The 20,125-nt window shown below is 44.2% G+C and overlaps 1 protein-coding gene across 4 annotated transcripts in view; it reads left to right on the top strand.

Moving 5' to 3' along the window:
• The window catches only part of LOC126427251 (ankyrin-1-like), a 35,556-nt gene extending 18,944 nt beyond the window's left edge, over positions 1-16,612 (top strand). For 3 of the 4 annotated variants that reach the window (XM_050089495.1, XM_050089494.1, XM_050089496.1), the window contains 3 exons: positions 4,744-5,071; positions 8,933-9,073; positions 16,052-16,612. In XM_050089495.1, coding sequence (XP_049945452.1) covers positions 4,744-5,071; positions 8,933-9,073; positions 16,052-16,553 — 971 coding nt within the window. In that variant the 3' untranslated portion in view covers positions 16,554-16,612. The remainder of the gene's footprint in view (positions 1-4,743; positions 5,072-8,932; positions 9,074-16,051) is intronic. The other variant, XM_050089497.1, reaches the window with a different exon arrangement.
• Positions 16,613-20,125: the final 3,513 nt, after the last annotated feature.

Here is a 20,125-nt window from a genome sequence, read left to right as displayed (position 1 = left end):
GGAGACGGAGACGGTGACGGCGACGGCGAGAGCTGGGCATGGACAGTGGCCCGACGGGCCACCACCCTAGCCGGAGCTGCAGTGACAGGCTGGGGGAGTGGGGGGAAAGGATCAGAGCAGGAGGAAGAAGCTGGAGAGGGGGCGACAAAGAGCGAGGGCGAAGGGAGAGTGAGAAGACGTGGGATGGAAGGAGGGGGGTGGGACTGGGCACACCACGTTATAGTGGTGGAGGCGGCGGAAGGGGAAGTGTAAACTACGGCGGTGGTGGTAGCGGTGGTGGTGGGGGTGGACATGACGTCAGGGAGAAACAATAACGCACAGAACGAAAAGGAAAGGACACAAACAGGGGACAGACGAAGACAAAGACGGAGGAGGACGAGGACGGAGGAAGACGAAGACGGCCAAAGACCAGGGACGGACGGCGACCAGAGACGGACAGCGACGACGGCGGCGACCAGGGACGGACGGCGACGGCGGCGACGAGCACCGGCTGGCGGCGACCAGGCGGCGGCGGCGGCGGCGGCGGCGGCGAACAAACGGACGGACGGCAGGCAGCAGCGGTGACGGACAGCGAGCAGGCAGGCGGACGGACGGACGGACGGACGAACAGCTACAGCAGGAAGCGGCGCGCAGACAGACAGACAGACGACGGACACAATCTTCGAAGACGGATATTCCAACCTGAGAGTAGCCCAGGCTTTGCAATCTGACGCCTTCGAATGAGGGGATCCAACCCTCTGATCGGTGGAGATTGCTAGTGCAAGTCGCTCTATTTATACGTAAAAGTGCCGCAGGCGCGCATGCGCAAGTTACCGTAGCATGCGCGCCACCTGTCGATTCCAAGGCCCTCTACAAGATTACTGCATCTATGGAGCGCAATCGAATGCGTGAAAAAAGTAAAACATGCACGCAGACGTGTCCAAAACAATAAAATTTCAATATTAAAATTACTTGTCGCTCGACGTGTCAGAAGCCATAAAAAGTCCCAGGCCTTATTCAATAAAAAGCCGCCATCACGATTAATGAGATTATCCGCTAAACTCATTTCCACGGATTCCTTCACAACTGAATCCCAGAAGGATCTCGATGGGGCCAAGATTTTCGTGGACGAATAATCCATAGTATGTCCTGTGGAAATAGAATGTTCGGCTATGGCCGACTTACTTGGCTGTAAAAGGCGAGTGTCGCGCTCATGTTCAACGAAGCGGTCGTGTACTGTGCGTGTGGTCTGACCTATGTAGGCTTTCCCACACTCGCAAGGTATTTTATAAATTCCAGCCTTCCGTAATCCCAAGTCATCCTTGGCTGAGCCCAGAAGAGCACGAGTCATTGTAGGTGGCCGGAAGATTTTCACACGATGTTTCTTTAAAATTCTGCCTACTTTCGATGAAATGCTCTGGACTTAAACACCTCCTTATCCTCTTGATCTTGTTGGTGGTCACGTTTTTTCCTCCTTAAAGCAGTACTGACCTGATGTGCAGAATATCCATTATGTTGAAATACAGATTTCAAGTGCTCTAATTCGTCTGCAAGGCTGTCTTTATCAGACACGACATGTGCCCTATGCACCAACGTTCGAAGGACGCCCATAGTTTGTGACGGGTGATGACAGCTTGACGCCTGCAGGTACAGATCCGTATGCATGGGTTTTCGATAGACCGAATGCCCCAATGACCCATCTACCCTGCGTTTAACCATGACGTCCAGAAATGGCAGGCAACCATCCTTTTCAACTTCCATCGTAAACTGAATGTTTGTGTGGATGGAATTCAGATGTTGTAAAAACCTTGAAAGGTCTTCTTCACCGTGAGGCCACACTACAAAGGTATCGTCCACGTACCGCCAGAAGACTGTTGGTTTCAACATCGCCGAATCGAGTGGCAAACTTTTATATGGAAGACTTGGAGGAGAGGGCTCTCGATTCGGCGATGTTGAAACCAACAGTCTTCTGGCGGTACGTGGACGATACCTTTGTAGTGTGGCCTCACGGTGAAGAAGACCTTTCAAGGTTTTTACAACATCTGAATTCCATCCACACAAACATTCAGTTTACGATGGAAGTTGAAAAGGATGGTTGCCTGCCATTTCTGGACGTCATGGTTAAACGCAGGGTAGATGGGTCATTGGGGCATTCGGTCTATCGAAAACCCATGCATACGGATCTGTACCTGCAGGCGTCAAGCTGTCATCACCCGTCACAAACTATGGGCGTCCTTCGAACGTTGGTGCATAGGGCACATGTCGTGTCTGATAAAGACAGCCTTGCAGACGAATTAGAGCACTTGAAATCTGTATTTCAACATAATGGATATTCTGCACATCAGGTCAGTACTGCTTTAAGGAGGAAAAAACGTGACCACCAACAAGATCGAGAGGATAAGGAGGTGTTTAAGTCCAGAGTATTTCTCCCATATGTCGGGAACATTTCATCGAAAGTAGGCAGAATTTTAAAGAAACATCGTGTGAAAATCTTCCGGCCACCTACAAAGACTCGTGCTCTTCTGGGCTCAGCCAAGGATGACTTGGGATTACGGAAGGCTGGAATTTATAAAATACCTTGCGAGTGTGGGAAAGCCTACATTGGTCAAACCACATGCACAGTACACGACCGCTTCGTTGTACATGAGCGCCACACTCGCCTTTTACAGCCAAGTAAGTCGGCTATAGCCGAACATTCTATTTCCACAGGACATACTATGGATTATTCGTCCACGAAAATCTTGGCCCCATCGAGATCCTTCTGGGATTCAGTTGTGAAGGAATCCGTGGAAATACGTTTAGCGGATAATCTCATTAATCGTGATGGCGGCTTTTTATTGAATAAGGCCTGGGACCCGTTGATTTCTTTAATTTCAACCAAAAGAAAACTTTTTATGGCTTCTGACACGTCGAGCGACAAGTAATTTTAATATTGAAATTTTATTGTTTTGGACACGTCTGCGTGCATGTTTTACTTTTTTCACGCATTCGATTGCGCTCCATAGATGCAGTAATCTTGTAGAGGGCCTTGGAATCGACAGGTGGCGCGCTTGCTACGGTAACTTGCGCATGCGCGCCTGCGGCATTTTTACGTATAAATAGAGCGACTTGCACTAGCAATCTCCAGTGTCAAACACTCGCCTGAAGATGGCTGTAAGGTTGTCAGCCGAAATATCGTGGAAAGAAGTCGATGAGATCCGGCTGCAATCCCGAAATCTTGTGGAATAGCCTGCAAGTAGCTGAACATCCAGGGGAACCAATCCATTCTGGGTAAACACAACCCAGACCATCAAAGGGCCACCATCAGTTTGGACAGTGCCTTGTTGACAATGTGGATCCATGGCTTCACGGGGTCTGCGCCAAACTCGATCGCAACCATCAGCTCTTATCGACTGAAACCGGGACTCATCTGACCAGACCACGGTTTTCAAATCACATAGGGTCTAACCGATATGGTCACGACCCCTGGAGAGGCGCTGTAGACGATTTCGCGTGGTCAGAAAAGACACAAGCGTCGGTCGTCTGCTGCCTGGTCTGTTGACTAACAGAGACTGCCGACAGTTGAAGAGGGTCGTAATGTGTAATAGGCAGACATCTATCCAGGCCGTCACACAGGAATTCCAAACTGCATCAGGGTCCGCTGCAAGTACTATGACAGTTAGGAGGGAGGTGAGTTAACTTGGATTTCATGGTCGAGCGGCTGCTCATAAGCCACACATCACGACAGGAAATGCCACACGACACCTCGCTTGGTGTAAGAAGCGTAAACATTAAACGACTGAACAGTGCAAGTGAAGAATAACGGTAACCAATGTGACGATCCGATGGCAGGGTGTGGGTATGGCGAACGCCCGGTGAACGTCATCTGCCAGCGTGTGCAGTGCCAACAGTAAAATTCAGAGGTGGTGGTGTTACGGTGTGGTCGTGTTTTTCATGAAGGAGGCTTGCACCCCTTGTTGTTTTACGAGGCACTATCACTGCACAGGCCTACATTAATGTTTTAAGCACTTTCTTGGTTCCGACTGTTGAAGAGCAATTTGCAGATGGCAGATGGCGAACATGATAGAGCACCTATTCATAATGCACGGCCTGTGGCGGAATGGTTACACGAAATAACATCGCTGTAATGGACTGGCATGCACAGAATCCTGACCTGAATCCTACAGAACACCTTTGGGATGTTTTGGAACGCCGACTTCGTGCCAGGCCTCACCGACCGACATGGATGCTTTTCCTCAGTGCAGCTCTCGATGAAGAACGGGCTGTCATTCCCCAAGGAACCTTCCAGTACCTGATTGGACGAATGCCTGTGAGAGTGGAAGCTGTTATCAAGGCTAAAGGGGGGCCAACACCATACTGAATTCCAGTATTACCGATGGAGGGTGCCACCAACTTGTAAGTTATTTTCAGCCAGGTATACACAAAGTGTATGAACATCGCTAACCCACAAGTTTTATCATCTCCGTGTCTTACTGTAGTTGTTAATATTGTGCTTGATCTCTATTTAGAATGACTTCCTGGGCAGGTAACAGTAGAAAAAACGAAGAAAGTGAAGTCTGCATCAGTTCTGGAACTAGTTGTGCAAACGGAATGTGCTGAAACAAATCCGCGTCTTATAAACGGCACTGTTAAAGATTTGCAGCTGGTCACCTTTGGCATCTTCTGGTGTGCTAAGGATCTCATGATCGACACGACTGTTGCTCAATAAAGGTCTACCTGAGGCTGGGGAAGGGTAAGTAATCCTTCACTGACGCCTTGTTTCAGAGCTGCCTACAACAGAACGAGACGTAGCCCACCAGCAGCCCAGCGTCACACCCCAGATGCCAGTGGTCGCAGAGCACAGCTCGTCAGACCAGAAGGACGTCTGTGAGCAGCAGGTGGTCGGACAGCTGTCGGTGGAGAGCGCTGCAGCAGCAGCTGTGCACGCGCTGAGGCACTCTTGCTCCAGCCTGAAGCAGGCCGCCGTCGCGTTCATCAAGGCCCACACCCACCAGGTGGTGATGACGCAGGGCTGGGCAGATGCTACGGTCAGCCACCCGCACTCTGTTGTAGAACTGACTCGCCTGCTTGCAGAGCCACCCGCAGAAACCAGGTATGCATGCACTAGATATTCAGCTACTCTCCCAGGTCTGTCTATGTATGAGCCTACGAGTTTACAACCTCCAGCATGTCAATATCCCCCAGCCACTTAGTTTCCTTAGTGGTGTCTGTCCCGTGAAATGCATGTTGATGGGCAGCTACAAAAGCCATGCCAGATATCTCTCAGAATTTATATCTATACTTGCCCTTTGTATTGCACAGTGGCTCTCCCCTAGAAAAAACTGAAAACTCAAGGGCATTGAAAATGGCGATGAGGTCAGGTCGCCAAAAGATTTCGTCTGGAAAACTAAGGACATAGGCTGACTAGGCGTCACATAGTTACCATGTAGGTAATACCGATCAAATGTCATTAAATTTTGTATATACCACAGCGGTCTCTGATCACAAATATTTGTGTATTCAATTACCGGATCAAGAACAGAATGCCAGCGATAACCTGACATTATGGGTCATGACTGTTTAGCATTTATGACGATGCCATTGATGGTTATATATTTTACTTGTTTACTCTGTTAACATCATGAAGACAGGTATCTTTGCTAACGTTCCGGACTATGTATATCAAGACACTGTTCGTAATAACTGAGAATCGCCGGCCGCGGTGGTCTCGCGGTTAAGGCGCTCAGTCCGGAACTGCGCGACTGCTACGGTCGCAGGTTCGAATCCTGTCTCGGGCATGGATGTGTGTGACGTCCTTAGGTTAGTTAGGTTTAAGTAGTTCTAAGTTCTAGGGGACTGATGACCACAGAAGTTAAGTCCCATAGTGCTCAGAGCCATTTGAACCATTTTGAATAACTGAGAGCCTACTATCAGTTAAAAAAATGGTTCAAATGGCTCTAACCACTATGGGACTTAACATCTGAGGTCATCAGTCCCCTAGACTTAGAACTACTTAAATCTAACTAACCTAACGACATCACACACATCCATGCCGGAGGCAGGATTTGAACCTGCGACCATAGCAGCTGTGCAGTCCCGGACTGAAGTGCCTAGAACCGCTTGGCCATAGTGGCCATCTACTATCAGATACATTTTTTAAATAAATATCCACATTTTCTATTTTTAGATCAATATTAAGATGATCATTTGCCCGTTTATATTCCTTCTTGCCTCCTTCATTTACTGCATTTTTATATTTTCTCGTTTCATAAATTAAATTCAATATCTCGTCTGTTACCCAAGGATTTCTACTAGCCCACATCTTTTTACCTACTTTATCCTCTGCTGCTTTCACTATTTCATCTCTCAAAGCTACCCATTTTTCTTCTACTGTATTTCCTTCCCCCATTCTTGTCAATCGTTCCCTAATGCTATCTCTGAAACTCTCTACAGCATCTGGTTCTTTCAGTTTATCCAGGTCCCATCTTCTTAAATTCCCACCTTTCTGCAGTTTCTTTAGTTTTAATCGACAGTTCATAAACTATAGGTTGCTGCCCCTTGAAATGTCTTACAATTTAAAACCATGTTCCTGAATCTCTGTCTTACCATTATATAATCATCTGAAACCTTCCAGTGTGTCCAGGCCTCTTCCACGCATACGACCTCCTTTCATATTTCTTAAACCAAGTGTCAGGTATGAGTAAGTTATGCTCTGTGCAAAATTCTCCAGGCAGCTTCCTCTTTCATTGCTTGCCCTCATTCCATATTCACCTACTACTTTTCCTTCTCTTCCTTTTCCTACTATCGAATTCCAGTCACCCATGACTATTAAATTTTCGTCTTCCTTCACTTTCGGTATAATTTTTTTATCTCATCACGTATTTCTTCAATCTCTTCATTATCTGCGGAGCTAGTTGGCATATAAATTTTTACTACTGTGACAGGTTTTAGGTTTCATGTCTATCTTGGCTACAAAATGCATTCACTATGGTGTTCATAGTACATTACCCACATTCCTTCTTTTTTATTCATTATTAAACCTACTCCTGCATTACCTGTATTTCATTTTGTATTTATAACCTTGTATTCACCTGACAAAAGGTCTTGTTTCTCCTGCCACCAAACTTCACTAATTCCCACTATATCTGACTTTGACGTATCCATTTCCATTTTTTAATTTTCTAACCTACCTACCCGATTAAGGGATCTGACATTCCACACTCCGATCCATAGAATGCCAGTTTTCTTTCATCTGATAATGACCCCTTCTGAAGATCCGAATGGGGGACTATTTTACCTTTGGAATATTTTACCCAAGAGGACGGCATCATCATTTAACCATACAGTAAAGCTGCATGCCCTCGGGAAAAATTACGGCTGTAGTTTCCCCTTGGTTTCAGCCGTTCGCAGTACCAGCACAGCAAGGCAATTTTGGTTAATGTTACAAGGCCAGATCAGTCAGTCATCCAGACTGTTTCCCCTACAACTACTGAAAAGGCTGCTGCCCATCTTCAGGAAGTTGTAATATGTCACAAAATCGAACTCAACTTTCTGAGCCGCATTTTTGTCTGAATTTCTTCTCCTACTCAGTTGGAAAGCTGTTGTTCACATGCCTACTGTCTATGCTTACTGTCTATACCTTCTACAGCCCTGTCCCTAACATACGAGCTACAGATACCTTAAGTACTGAGTCATAATGATAGTACCACATTAAATACATTAAAAGGATATTGCCATTCTAATTTATGCGATTTTTGATGTCATACATTGAAACAGTCCTCTCCAGTACTACTTATGTCACTCCAGCACAGTTATTGACGATTGTACAGGATGGATCAAATAAAAGTGGCCCAGATGAGTGGACACGATAGAACATACTATATGACAACAAGGTAATGGATACTACGTGGTCAGTTGTTTGCTGAGAATTTTAACCGTGTCAAACTGCCATCCAAGAGTGCCATGCCACGTTTAGTCCGAAAATGGCATCATACAGGATCTGCAGATATGTCCCTACTGAGTGTCTGTTGTTCATGCATTAAAAGCAGGAGATGCACCTCAACGCCTCCAGTTTGGTGAATGGGTGTTCGCTGATATAACAGTAAATGGCTTGGTCGTGTATCGGTTCTTTATTTCTGATGAAGCATTTTTTCACCTGAGTGGCTATGACAACTGAGAGAAGCACAAGGTCTGCACAGCAGTGTTTGCACACTGCATTACTGATCCCATCTTCTTTCATCAGACACTGCTTTCCACTTGTTACATTGCCAACATTTTGAAACCATTTGAGACAGTATTAACAGAAGAGGAAAAGATCTTCAGTTACTTCCAACAGGAACAACTGCCCATACAGCTGGCCAAACGCTGGAGTACATTTACACAATCTTCACACCTGACAGAGTTGTTAGCGAAGGTCAGGCTGCTTGTGTCCCTAGCTGGCCTACTTGGTCGACTGATTTGTCAGTGTGCATTTACTTTGTGAGGGGAGCCCTCAAGTCTAAGGTGTATCAAAACAACTGCCATAGTCATCAAGAACTGCAGCAGAATATTTTTGATGAGACTGCAGCAATTCCAGCAGTCCATCTTCTATCCGCCTTCAGCAATTTGCTGACCAGGGCCCAAAAGTACTAAGACATTAATGGTGGTCACTTCCAACATCTGCTATAGTCAGGTTAGTACTGTATTTCCTTTCCTCTGCTGTGTTTCTCTGCACCCGGTAACTTTGTTCTCTGGGCCACTTTTATTTGTATATACCTATAATTTGTGTTTAATGTGGAACAGTGTATTGCGTGATATGATAAGCGGCTGCTATGCGGAACTCAGAAGAAGCAATATGTAAAGTAACTAACAGATCTTAGCAATAAGATGTGTTCTATTGTCGTCATGGACAATCCCTCACCAGCACTGCCTGTAGTATGAGACCCTGGGCTCCCATGTGAGTACACTCGCCCACACAGTGTCTCTCTCTGTGCAGCACGGCAGCCACTCCAGGGGGCAGACCCACCACTGGCTCTCAGCCCCACAGTGACGGTGGCCAGACTCCTTATGTGGCTGCACTGCCTACGGCTAACCACCACACTCCTCCACCTGATGATGCCACCATCTCTCACATGCGGTGAGTTGTGTCACACATGTGCACGTTTTCCACACTCATAGTACCACTTACTGAGGTGATGACCATGTGTCGAAGAACAGATAAAGGTGTTTTCCTGTTTTTGAAATTTTGGGTAAAGCAGAGGTTACAACTGTGAGAAAAATCATTTTTGAGTTATGATGGCGTGATAGCTGAAGTTTGAGATTCTGTCCATATGACAGATGCAGCATCTTTCTCTGGATTCTTAGTGAGATCAATCTGCAGTTCAGAACCACTCAACTGCAGTTTACTTTCTATGATTGTAATGTATCTTACACGTTAGTCCTGAAGGAAATGGGTGAGGGAGAAGAGTCTTGTTCACTTCCATTCAGCGGACCTTAGACGTTATGTGAATGAAAAGTTGTGGGTGTAAGTGCATCATGGTTCTCAGAAAGAAATAGTGAAGGAAGAGTATGCAGAAATCGAAGTTATATGTAAAGGAAGTGAATATTCAGCACAGATGTGAGGCTATGGCTTGTTTCGAGTGTGTGATTAAAAGAGTTTGTTGCTCACATACATAAGCAGTGATGTCTGAAAACCACAACAGGTTATCTAAAGCCGGAAAACACCATAAGGAGACAGTCAGAGGAGGATGATGAGGAAATGAGAGTCATAGCAGAAAATAAAATGAATTAGGAAAATGAATTGAAGCAAAGGTTTGTTGGTAAAAGTAGTAAGAAAATCAGCTTAGGGAGCAGAATTTATGTTGAGAAAGAGTATGTAGACATGGTGATAATACACTGATATGCCAAAACATCGTGACTACTGCCCACCGCGACGTTGGATTCCACATGGTGGCGTTGTTGGCATGTGAAGTGGTAACAAAAGTATGTGAGTGGAGCAGACAAGGACAGAGGGTCATCCTAGCAAAGATACAGGCTACAAATGGGGAAATCCATTGAGATCAACGACTTTGACAAAGGGCTGATTGTTATTATGCAGAGCCTGTGAACGAGTATCCCACAAATGGAGAAGCTCGTCGAATGCTCATGCGCTACTGTCATGAGCGTAATGGAAAGATGCAGAAGGACTGTGAAACTATCACTGTGTACTAAAGACTTAAACGCCCACCACAGTTCACAGAACATGAACTGCTGGCTCTGTAAAATGGGACAAACGGTATTGCTGGCATCTGCGCCAAAAGAGCGCAGCGCTGGTGGATGCGTAAGTGTTTTGGAGGACACCATTCATTGCACATTGTCAACACGGAGTTCTGCTTCATAGTGTAGTATGTGTATCTCGTTTGGAGATGTACCACAATGCACGCATTTCCACTGAATGGTCAAAACACGGTCCTGTTGCACTAACTAAGATCGCTCTGCTTCTACATGGGTTGCAGAAGGTGGTGGATATGGCTTTCTCCGACTTCTGCTCAGTTCTTACTTAAATTGGGATGATCATATGCGCGAAGCTGTAGAAATGGGAGCAGTTGCAAGATGTAATTTTACTGTAGCAGACAGGTTCGAGAAAGGTGACTCGTTTCGAGAGACGGGAGTGCCAAAAATATGACTGAGTAGTGGTTGTAATCATTAAATGACTTCTCCATATGATCGAATGCGGGTATGTGGTTGAATGGAGAGACTTGATTCCAAATCCCAGACAGCATTTCTAGCGGATAGCATAGCGTTAGAGATCTGAAAGTTAGTGTACATTTTCTTACGACCTCAATCAGCACACCATCTTCTACTGTTTGTGATCCTTCTCAATCACTCATCACCTATAGCCCAGTGGATACATCACCGAACCTCTGACACGGGATCGAGACTGAATGCATGAGGGATTCGCAAATACCAGTTTCATACCACGTTCCTTAGCCGAATCACTTTCAGAATTGAGCGATTTTATGACGAGGTTGCATCGTGGGTTACGTGTAACTGGACTGCCGGTCTGATAATATACACTCCTATGATCACCATCCTGATATTTGTCTGGAAAAACCATATGATTCATTGGTAATGTCGTACCTCAATTTGTAAAGCAAGTATAGCTTTTAACATGGATACTTGTGTGCACCTGTAGCACCAAGACTGCTTGTGACAGTAATATACAGTAGTATGTTTCTTAACATCTGGCGGTTTGTAAGGCGATGACGCCTATCTTTCTAAGACACAGTGGTATCACTCACAAGAAAAACTTGGGGACATGTCCATCCATGGTTGATTTTCTGTCAGTATTATTTCGTATCGGAGGCAATCAGTTATTGACGAAGTATTATACTTAGTAATAGTAGGTGATGCGTGATAGGTTCATCTTGAGCATCAGGCTTATAAAATATGTGTTTGTGTTCCGACATGTGCAAAGGAAAGGACTATGTCCAGTCATAAGGAAGGTGTGGATTTGATGTGGAGTACTGTGATAGCAAAGGGAAGAGTATACCAAGTTATAAGAATGGGTACCGATATTTTTATTTCCAGAGTCACAGCTGTCAGCAGGGTGTATTTCTGATACTTCGCTCATTGTCAAATGTCATTCAATTGAAACGGCAATGGTAACATATAATTGTAAGTATAGTGATGAAACATAGATGTGAACGATTTCGTAGGATCATTCTGTCTATGCTTGCTTGGCGTGCAGCGCCGGTGACTTCTGGCAGGAAGGATTCACGTTTCCATTAACTGTAGGAGCTGTCTGAATGCAAAGGCCTGTAGGATTGTAGGAATATAGCACAGTTAACTGTTGTCCTTTAGACGGACGAATAGCGAACTAACACTTAGTGTGTGTTGGATAGCTTTCGTAAACATGTGAAAATTTGAGAAGAGTCAATATATTTTTAGTTAAGGTGCAATCGATTGTGGTGTGTGCATCTAGCATGTGGAAGACATGTTTGCTGGTTCCCTAGACATCAGAAACACTTTAGTTGACCTTGTAAACTAAAGGGATGATTTGGAATCTACATCACTGACATCGGTATTCAAGATTGGAAATATCAGTTTTGTCTATTTTTTTCCGAGTCGCCGAGTAAATGTCTTCGCATATGTGACAAGTTTCTAGATAGTCACTGGTTTACAGCACTCACCACCTAGCTAAAGTTTCGGGTTTGTAGAGAAATCATTTCCAGTCTATATCTTGGGAATTATGTTGTGCTAGCGATCAGTATGATGCTGTCAAGTGTTTGATATCGAGAAGTACCATGAAAATGATATAATATTATGGCAAACGATGCTAAAATACATGTGTTCTTGTAAACCCCGAGTCTGGAGATGGGTGTAGAAAAGCGTGCAAGCAAGGAAGCAGGTTCGGATCAGAAACAGTGGTGTGTTTGTGCTGAGGGAAAACGAGTCCAAACTTGTAGAACAGTTCTGAGAGTGACTTCAGTTCGCTGAGGGTGCACTGGTCGTGTGCTAGGGGTGGATGACTTGTGATCGTCGGCTGGGGAAAAATATCTAGCACTGTGAGGAGTATATACGGTACTGTCCGTCTTCGCGGGATATGTGCGAACGATGTAAAAGGGGCGATTTTGTGTGTGTATTACATCGACATGGTTAGAGATAGGTTTCATGCTATAATATTCAAGCTTCTGTCCTCAGTATGAGAGCAGTGTAATTGAGTAAAAGTCTTTCCGTAATTGACGATATGTAGGGGCACTTGGCAGGGCTTAATTGTCGGTGCAATATGGTGATCTGTACAAAACACAATCATAATGCTCTATTAATTAACAAGACATGCTTTGTGTCAGGACATAGCAGTGTCTACAACCTGATTCGAACAAGAATGGAGGTAAGGTATGTATGGAAAGTTCTGAGAAAGCAAGTGTTCTAAAACAAGTTGAAGCAGACCATCCATCTCTGGCGAGGATGCCGTCACTCATACGCCACTGTGCCATTACGACACCTCCAGACCTGTAGCTGTAGGATACAGAATATTTGGTACATTTTTCTCTTCTGTATGACAGTGCTTCGAATTCTGTTTGCGTAATTGTTCTGAATTCCCCCGTGTGTGCTTAGACAGTGACTTCTTTCCAAACAGAAAGAATGCACTTATAATTAATGGTGTTTTCACATGATTGCACAGGCCTTTTAGCGGTGTGAACATTCAACGTATGTATATTGACAGCAGCACAAACATTTCTCCCAGGAGCATTAGCCGCACTGGGTATTAGTGCACACTAGACACAGCTCGCAGTTTCTGTTAGGATCGCGAGGGACAAAGCATCCTGTGTTATTCTGGGCAGCATTGGAGCATCTCTCTCGGTGCTGAACCATACCACAGCGATGCGTCATCGCATATGGGACTTGGGTGAGCACGCCTTGGAGCTCTGTGACGTCAGTATAACACTCGAAGAATTCTAACTGTGTGCACGAAAATAGACTCAACTTTCACCTGCAGTGGTGTGGGAGCGTTGGCTAGTGCTGGCTTGCGTCCAGTGTTGGCTTGCAGCGGCGGCGGAGGCTGTGGTGGGGGCGGCGGCGACGTCGGGCATCGAGTGCTGGGATGTGTTCCTTATTAGCAATCTTTTATTTAAACTATTTTCCATCGATTTCACCAACAAATAGGATGCTGCGAATTAAAAAAAAATCTAGCCCATACATGTGAAGAATACCGATTTAATTAATTTGCATAAATTTTTTATACCAATGTGGTGTTAGTGGTGCAGTAGTTAATGGGAGGGAGTGCATGAGTGGGTGACATGGAGTGGAACTGCAGGTTAAGTGCATAACACTAGGTTAGTTTGCATAATTTTTATGTAAAATGCTGTACAAAAGTTTAAGGTGGTGTGTGGTAAAGAAGAATGCGGCAGAAGTGGCATTCAAAAGCATGTGAAATTCTAAAAGTGTACCAGAAAATGGTGGGAGGATGTAACTAATTACTTAATTTGGTATCAATGGCCGTAGAATACTTTAAGGAAATGGGGGTGACATGGAAAACCACTTAACAGAACAATAGATTAAGTTCTGACAAAGACCCAAACATTAGGTTAAGACACGCAGAGTACAGTGCCATACACAAGATTATGCATCATGTTAACTCCATGTCATTACTTCTTACAAGACCTACCTGTTTCCAGACAGCAGAAAATGATGAGCAAGTGAATTCCAATCCCCACAAACTGATTTCTTTTTATAAATAAACAAATACCCTTGATTTTCCGGTTATGAGATCCTTCCTCTCCACCAATTTCCATATATTGCATACAATGCTTTGCATCCCCTAAATTGTTTAAATAAACAATACTCCACACAGTGTCTAAATTGTTTAAACAATATCCCATGCACTACAATCGAATACCCTCCAAATGATCGATCAACTGAGTCTTTTTCCCGCCAATTCCTAGGAAGAGGTGGCAGTCGAATGACTTAGGTTAGTGGAGGTGCCATTTTTCCCGCCATTTTCTTAGGTTAGTAGAATTGCATTGTCCTGATGGAATTTGAGCTTCCCACCAGGGGGCATGGCAGGGGGGCATGGCACTGTCCCACCAGAGACGTTAACTGTTTGATCAGTTTAATTAAGTATTCAATCAAACTGATAGTAGTGAGAGGGGAAACCTATTCCAATAACTCACACCTGAAAGTGTACCTGTAGCAGAGAGGGGGGAGGGGTGGGGGAACAATAGGTTAAGTGTGGTGATATGGAAAACCACTTAACAGAACGATAGGTTAAGTACATGTCAATCAAAGGAGAACAATAGGTTTGCCACAGAGTGCACACCTACTCCTTATGTAAGCAACCCACAAAATGGCTTCATATCCCTATAGCCCCACTACTAATACATGTCTCTTTTCCTTATCAGTGTTTTCCACATATTTCTTTCCTCTCTGATTCTGCACACAACCTCCTCATTCCTTACCTTATCAGTCCACCTAATTTTCGACATTTGTCTGTAGCACCACATCTCAAATGCTTCTATTCTCTTCCGTTCCAGCTTTCCCATACTTCATGTTTCACTACCATACAATGTTGTACTCCAGACGTACCTTCTCAGAAATTTCTTCCTCAAATTAAGGCCGATATTTGATATTAGTAGACTTCTCTTGGCCAGGAATGCCCTTTTTGCCACTGATAGTCTGTTTTTGATGTCCTCCTTGCTCCGTCTGTCACTCGTTATTTTACTGCCTAGGTAGCAGAATTCCTTAACTTCACCTACTTCGTGACCATCGACCCTGATATTAAGTTTCTCGCTGTTCTTGTTTCTACTACTTCTCATTATCTTCGTCTTTCATCGATTTACTCTCAACCCATACTCTGTACTCATTTGACTGATTATTCCATTCATCAGATCATACAATTCTTCTTCACTTTCACTCAGGATAGCAATGTCATTAGCGAATCGTATCATTGATATCATTTCACCTTGAATTTTAATTCCAATCCTGAACCTTTCTTTTATTTCGATCATTGCTTTCTCAGTGTACTGACTGAACAGTAGGGGCCAAAGTCTACATCCTTGTCTTACACACTTTTTAATTCGAGCACATCTTTCTTGGTCGTACACTCTTATTATTACCTCTTGGCTATTGTACATACTGTACATGACCCTTCTCTCCCTATAGCTTACCCCTATTTTTCTCAGAATTTCGAACATCTTGCACCATTTTACGTTGTCGAACAGTTTTTCCAGGTCCACAAATCCTACAAACGTATCTTGATTTTTCTTTAGTCTTGCTTCCATTATTAATCGCAATGTCAAAATTGCCTCTCTCGTGCCTTTACCTTTCCTAAAGCCAAACTGATAGTCATCTATCGCAATCTCAGTTTTCTTTTCCATTCTTCTGTATATTATTCTTGTCAGCAACTTGGATGCATGAGCTGTTAAGCTGATTGTGCTACAATTTTCGCACTTCTCAGCTCTTGCCGTCTTCGGAATACCGTGGATGATGTTTTCCGAAAGTCAGATTGTATGTCGCCAGACTCATAATACATTCTACACACCAACGTGAATAGTCGTTTTGTTGCCACTTCCCTCAACGATTTTAGAAATTCTGATGAAATGTTACAGTGTATGTGTCTGGATGTTTTGTGCAGGAACTTTTCTAAGCAAGACAAGAACAGGCTGCTGATAAAGGCAGCTATGGTGGGAGCAACGGCGGACCTGAGGGCCCTGCTGGCAGCGGGAGCCGACGTGGGAGCGAGGGATGAGGCCTGGGAGAGCTGGACTGCCCTGCACTGGACAGCTGACAGGGGGCATGTGGAGGCGGCGAGGCTGCTGTTGGAGGCTGGGGCCGAGGTGGGAGCGAGGACCAGGCAGGAGAGCACTGTTCTGCACCTGGCTGCATGCAGTGGCCACGCAGCTATGGTGCAGCTGTTTACGGACTCCACGATGTACTCCGTCGATCCTAACGCCGCAGGTACCTACTCCCAGACACCGCTGCACTGTGCGGCGTCGTGGGGCCGGGCAGAGGCGGCGTTTGCACTTCTGGTGGCAGGTGCTGACAGGGAGGCTACAGATGCCAGTGACCTTACGCCGCTGGACATCGCTGTGAAACGGAATCGGCAGGAGGTGATACAGATGCTGTCACCAAGGTAGCAGTCCTCCAAATGTGGAGTAAAGGAATTGTTTTTAAAATAAAGAATACCAAAAAGTAATTCTGCAGTTGTTGTTTGTACCGATCATTGTGTAGTTCACTGAGGTTCTCCAGTAGCACCACATCAAGAGTGATAGTGGAAGATATCAGTAAACAATCTTTACAAAGCTCATGAACAAATGAAGAACGCTCCCTTCATTAACATCAGTTCTCCGTTGCAGACTTCAGTTTCTCCCAGTGTATAAAAAAAATGGTTCAAATGGCTCTGAGCACTATGGGACTTAACAGCTGAGTTCATCAGTCCCCTAGAACTTACAACTACTTAAACCTAACTAACCTAAGGACATCACGCACATCCATGCCCAAGGCAGGATTCGAACCTGCGAACATAGCGGGTGTGTGGTTACAGACTGTAGCGTCTAGAACCGCTCGGCCACTCCGGCCGGCCAGTGTATAAAATATTCAAACAACTCCAGGAATGCAGCCAGGTGATGTCCCCAGAAACCTTCGATATTCGGGCAGGTGAACAACCAATCATTTTCAAGACATAATTGGCAAAATATCACTGGTTGTCAATAATGCCATAGGCTGCATCTTCGTAAGCTGTTCAGGCCAGTCGTGTACATTATGTTATTACTGAAAGCTAGTTGGTACATACATGTAAGGTACCATGTTAAACTACTGTAAATTGCACTGTACCCAGACTACTGTCATACAAGCTGTCTGATCTTGGACTGAGTTTACTTTTGCGATTGTGGTACATATGGCGCAATTGGTAGCAACATTCACACCATATGGACCTCTCATCTGGAATTATAGTATCAGTTCACATTTAATCAAAGAGAATTGAAGAATCACCTCAAATAATTCCACTCGCATGTGGCTGTAATGCTGCCATGACCACATCTGCCATGAGCATGCACCTTCACTCTCAAATTACAGAGCCCAACAGTAAATTTTCCCACTTTGCACATTTCCCACGATCTTTAGCGCATTTCCCTCAGTGTATTGGCACCGCAGCGCCTGCAGGGACCGCCATCCAGCTCACCATGCAGCATCTCTGTCAAGACAGGCACCACTGCCGACAATGCCCTCACTGCTCGAGCTGCTCAACTATTGCTCGGCCAATCGTGTACACGTCATTTTGCTGTTGTGTGTACCATCCTTGCTGTGTGTTTACAGACTGATTTACTTAACTACGTTGTCGTTGTGCCTGCTTTTCTGTTGCTCTATGGGGTACAGGTATTTCCTCATAGATTAAGTCGATAGAGTCGAGCACTGACAAAAAAATATTCAGTGTGGTGCTCTGGCGTTGTGATTAATTTTTCTGTAATGTGCGATGGTAACCGACTTTTCAAAATTTTTGACACGTCTACCTGTGATATTGGGTTCGTCCAGTAGCGTGTCTTGTTCAGGTATTTTTCAAAGTATACACGTAGACTACCGTTTTTGCAATTGAATGGTGCAGGATTGAAAACCTCGCGTCTGAGTATTCTTGCACTGCCTGAGGCCAGTATTTGTCGAGGAAAAGTCGTTCAAATTGGGTATAAAGTGCTGCAACGTTCGGCCACTTCAGTTGCCCATAAGAGCACATCGTCTTGCGTATATCCCACGACAAATCTGATTTTGCCGGCCGCGGTGGCAGAGCGATTCTAGGTGCTTCCGTCCGGAACCGCGCGACTGCTACGGTCGCTGGTTCGAATCCTGCCTCGGGCATGGATGTGTGTGATGGGTTAGTTAGGTTTAAGTAGTTCTAAGTTCAAAAGGACAGATTACCTCAGATGTTAAGTCCCATAGTGCTCAGAGCCATTTGAACCAAATCTGATTTTCTGTGCTTCCGTCCAGTTGCGTGGAAATACATGACGAAAAGCACTAATAAATACTATGGGATTCATTCTTTTACCTTCGGTAGTAAATGTAGGATATTTTCGGTGTCTCAGAAAACCTTCGTCTGCAAAACTAGATGATAGGCTGGTGGCATTTTCGATCGTGTTTATGTTGTTATTGTAGTTACTGGTAATTCTGGCTGGTGATTGTTCAGGTATTGGTGTTGTGGATATGTTTACATTTTGCAATTCTACGCCATCTTGGCTGACTGCGTTTTCGCTAATGCTATCAACAATGGGCATATATTGTTCGGCCATGTTGCATGAATATCCAAAAAATAAAATTTTCATGAAAATGGTCAAATTCCATACGCTCATTATTACACTTGATAAATCTAGTTTATTTGTTATTCGTCAGTTACAATGTGCAAACTACTGTACTGCAATCCTTTATGTTTTTCTGACAATATGTATTACACTGAAATATTCCTGTGAATTTCACGCAAACGAAATTCAAGGAAGAAAATAACGAGGAAAATGTCTCTATCTACATCAAAAGAGGTCCTACGAAGCGTAGCCATACAAGCAACTTGCGTAATCGTCCTACATTTGCTGCGCCGAACAAAACAGCTTATTTTGAAAAATTTTATGTAACCTGCATCCAGTCCTTATTCCTTTCCAAAATTTCTCCTCAGTTTTTACCTTTTTGCAGTACTTGCTCCCTGTCGCCATTCATGCAAACAAAAAATTCAGACAATTAGTTTTTATGACCAATAACAATGTCATATAAATTTCTTAATATAAGAATAATTAACAGACTCCACTCACAACCGGTGCTCTGAAGTCCTGGCACAAAGGTGTTGTATCCAGATAAGGCAAAGGTCCCGAATTCGAGTCTCGGTCCGGCACACAGTTTTAATCTGCCAGGAAGTTTTTTAATATTATTGTATATTCATATGAAGACACATTTTTGTAGGACATATAATACGATTGTGTTATTAAAAATGTTGCATGCTTATTTGTGTCCTTTGGCTATCGGACTTCACTTACATTTCAATTGTGGCTACAGGCGGCGGACTCTTAGAACACCACCTCTTATCATAATCAACAAAATCCTCCTTGTATGGATTTCACTTCACTTCAGTAACTGAAAAGTACTTGTAGTGTTGTTCAATATATTATTATTCAATAAATAAGAAATACTTGCTACTTTTGTTCAATATATGCACACATACGAAACACAGAACTCGTAATACTTCATATTTAAATCGCACTTCTTCATCATCCTTCCACATACTAGAGAGTGTTTAAAAACAAAAAACTGTACAAATAATGAATGAATGCTTTTTCCTTTGTCTACGCCTTACCATGCATACATAATTAACGTCTTTGCTAATGTATATGATCGATCGGTGTTTCAATTTTTAAAATAAATATTCACTTTACGGTATTCTGGGGGTCTTCCATCATCTACCTACGCAAGTGGGAATGTTACGTATTTGTGCAGACGATCCGGTCACAAAGCTAAATATGTTACACGAGACATGAAACTTACTTCGCTCCAAAGAAATAAAAACTAATGGAGTTAGTAATATTTTACCAAATTACAATGCAGATAGAAAGGAATTCGCAGTTTGCTAAAATACATTGCGTGATCAAAAGCGTCCGCACACCTGGCTGAAAATGACTTACAAATTCGTGGCGCCCTCCATCGGTAATGCTGTAATTCAATATGGTGTTGGCCCACC

The sequence above is a fragment of the Schistocerca serialis genome, chromosome 11 (assembly GCF_023864345.2).
Source record: "Schistocerca serialis cubense isolate TAMUIC-IGC-003099 chromosome 11, iqSchSeri2.2, whole genome shotgun sequence".
Classification (NCBI taxonomy): Eukaryota; Metazoa; Arthropoda; class Insecta; order Orthoptera; family Acrididae; genus Schistocerca; species Schistocerca serialis.
Note: the sequence above shows the minus strand (reverse complement) of the source record. Positions and strands in the feature narration are given on the sequence as shown.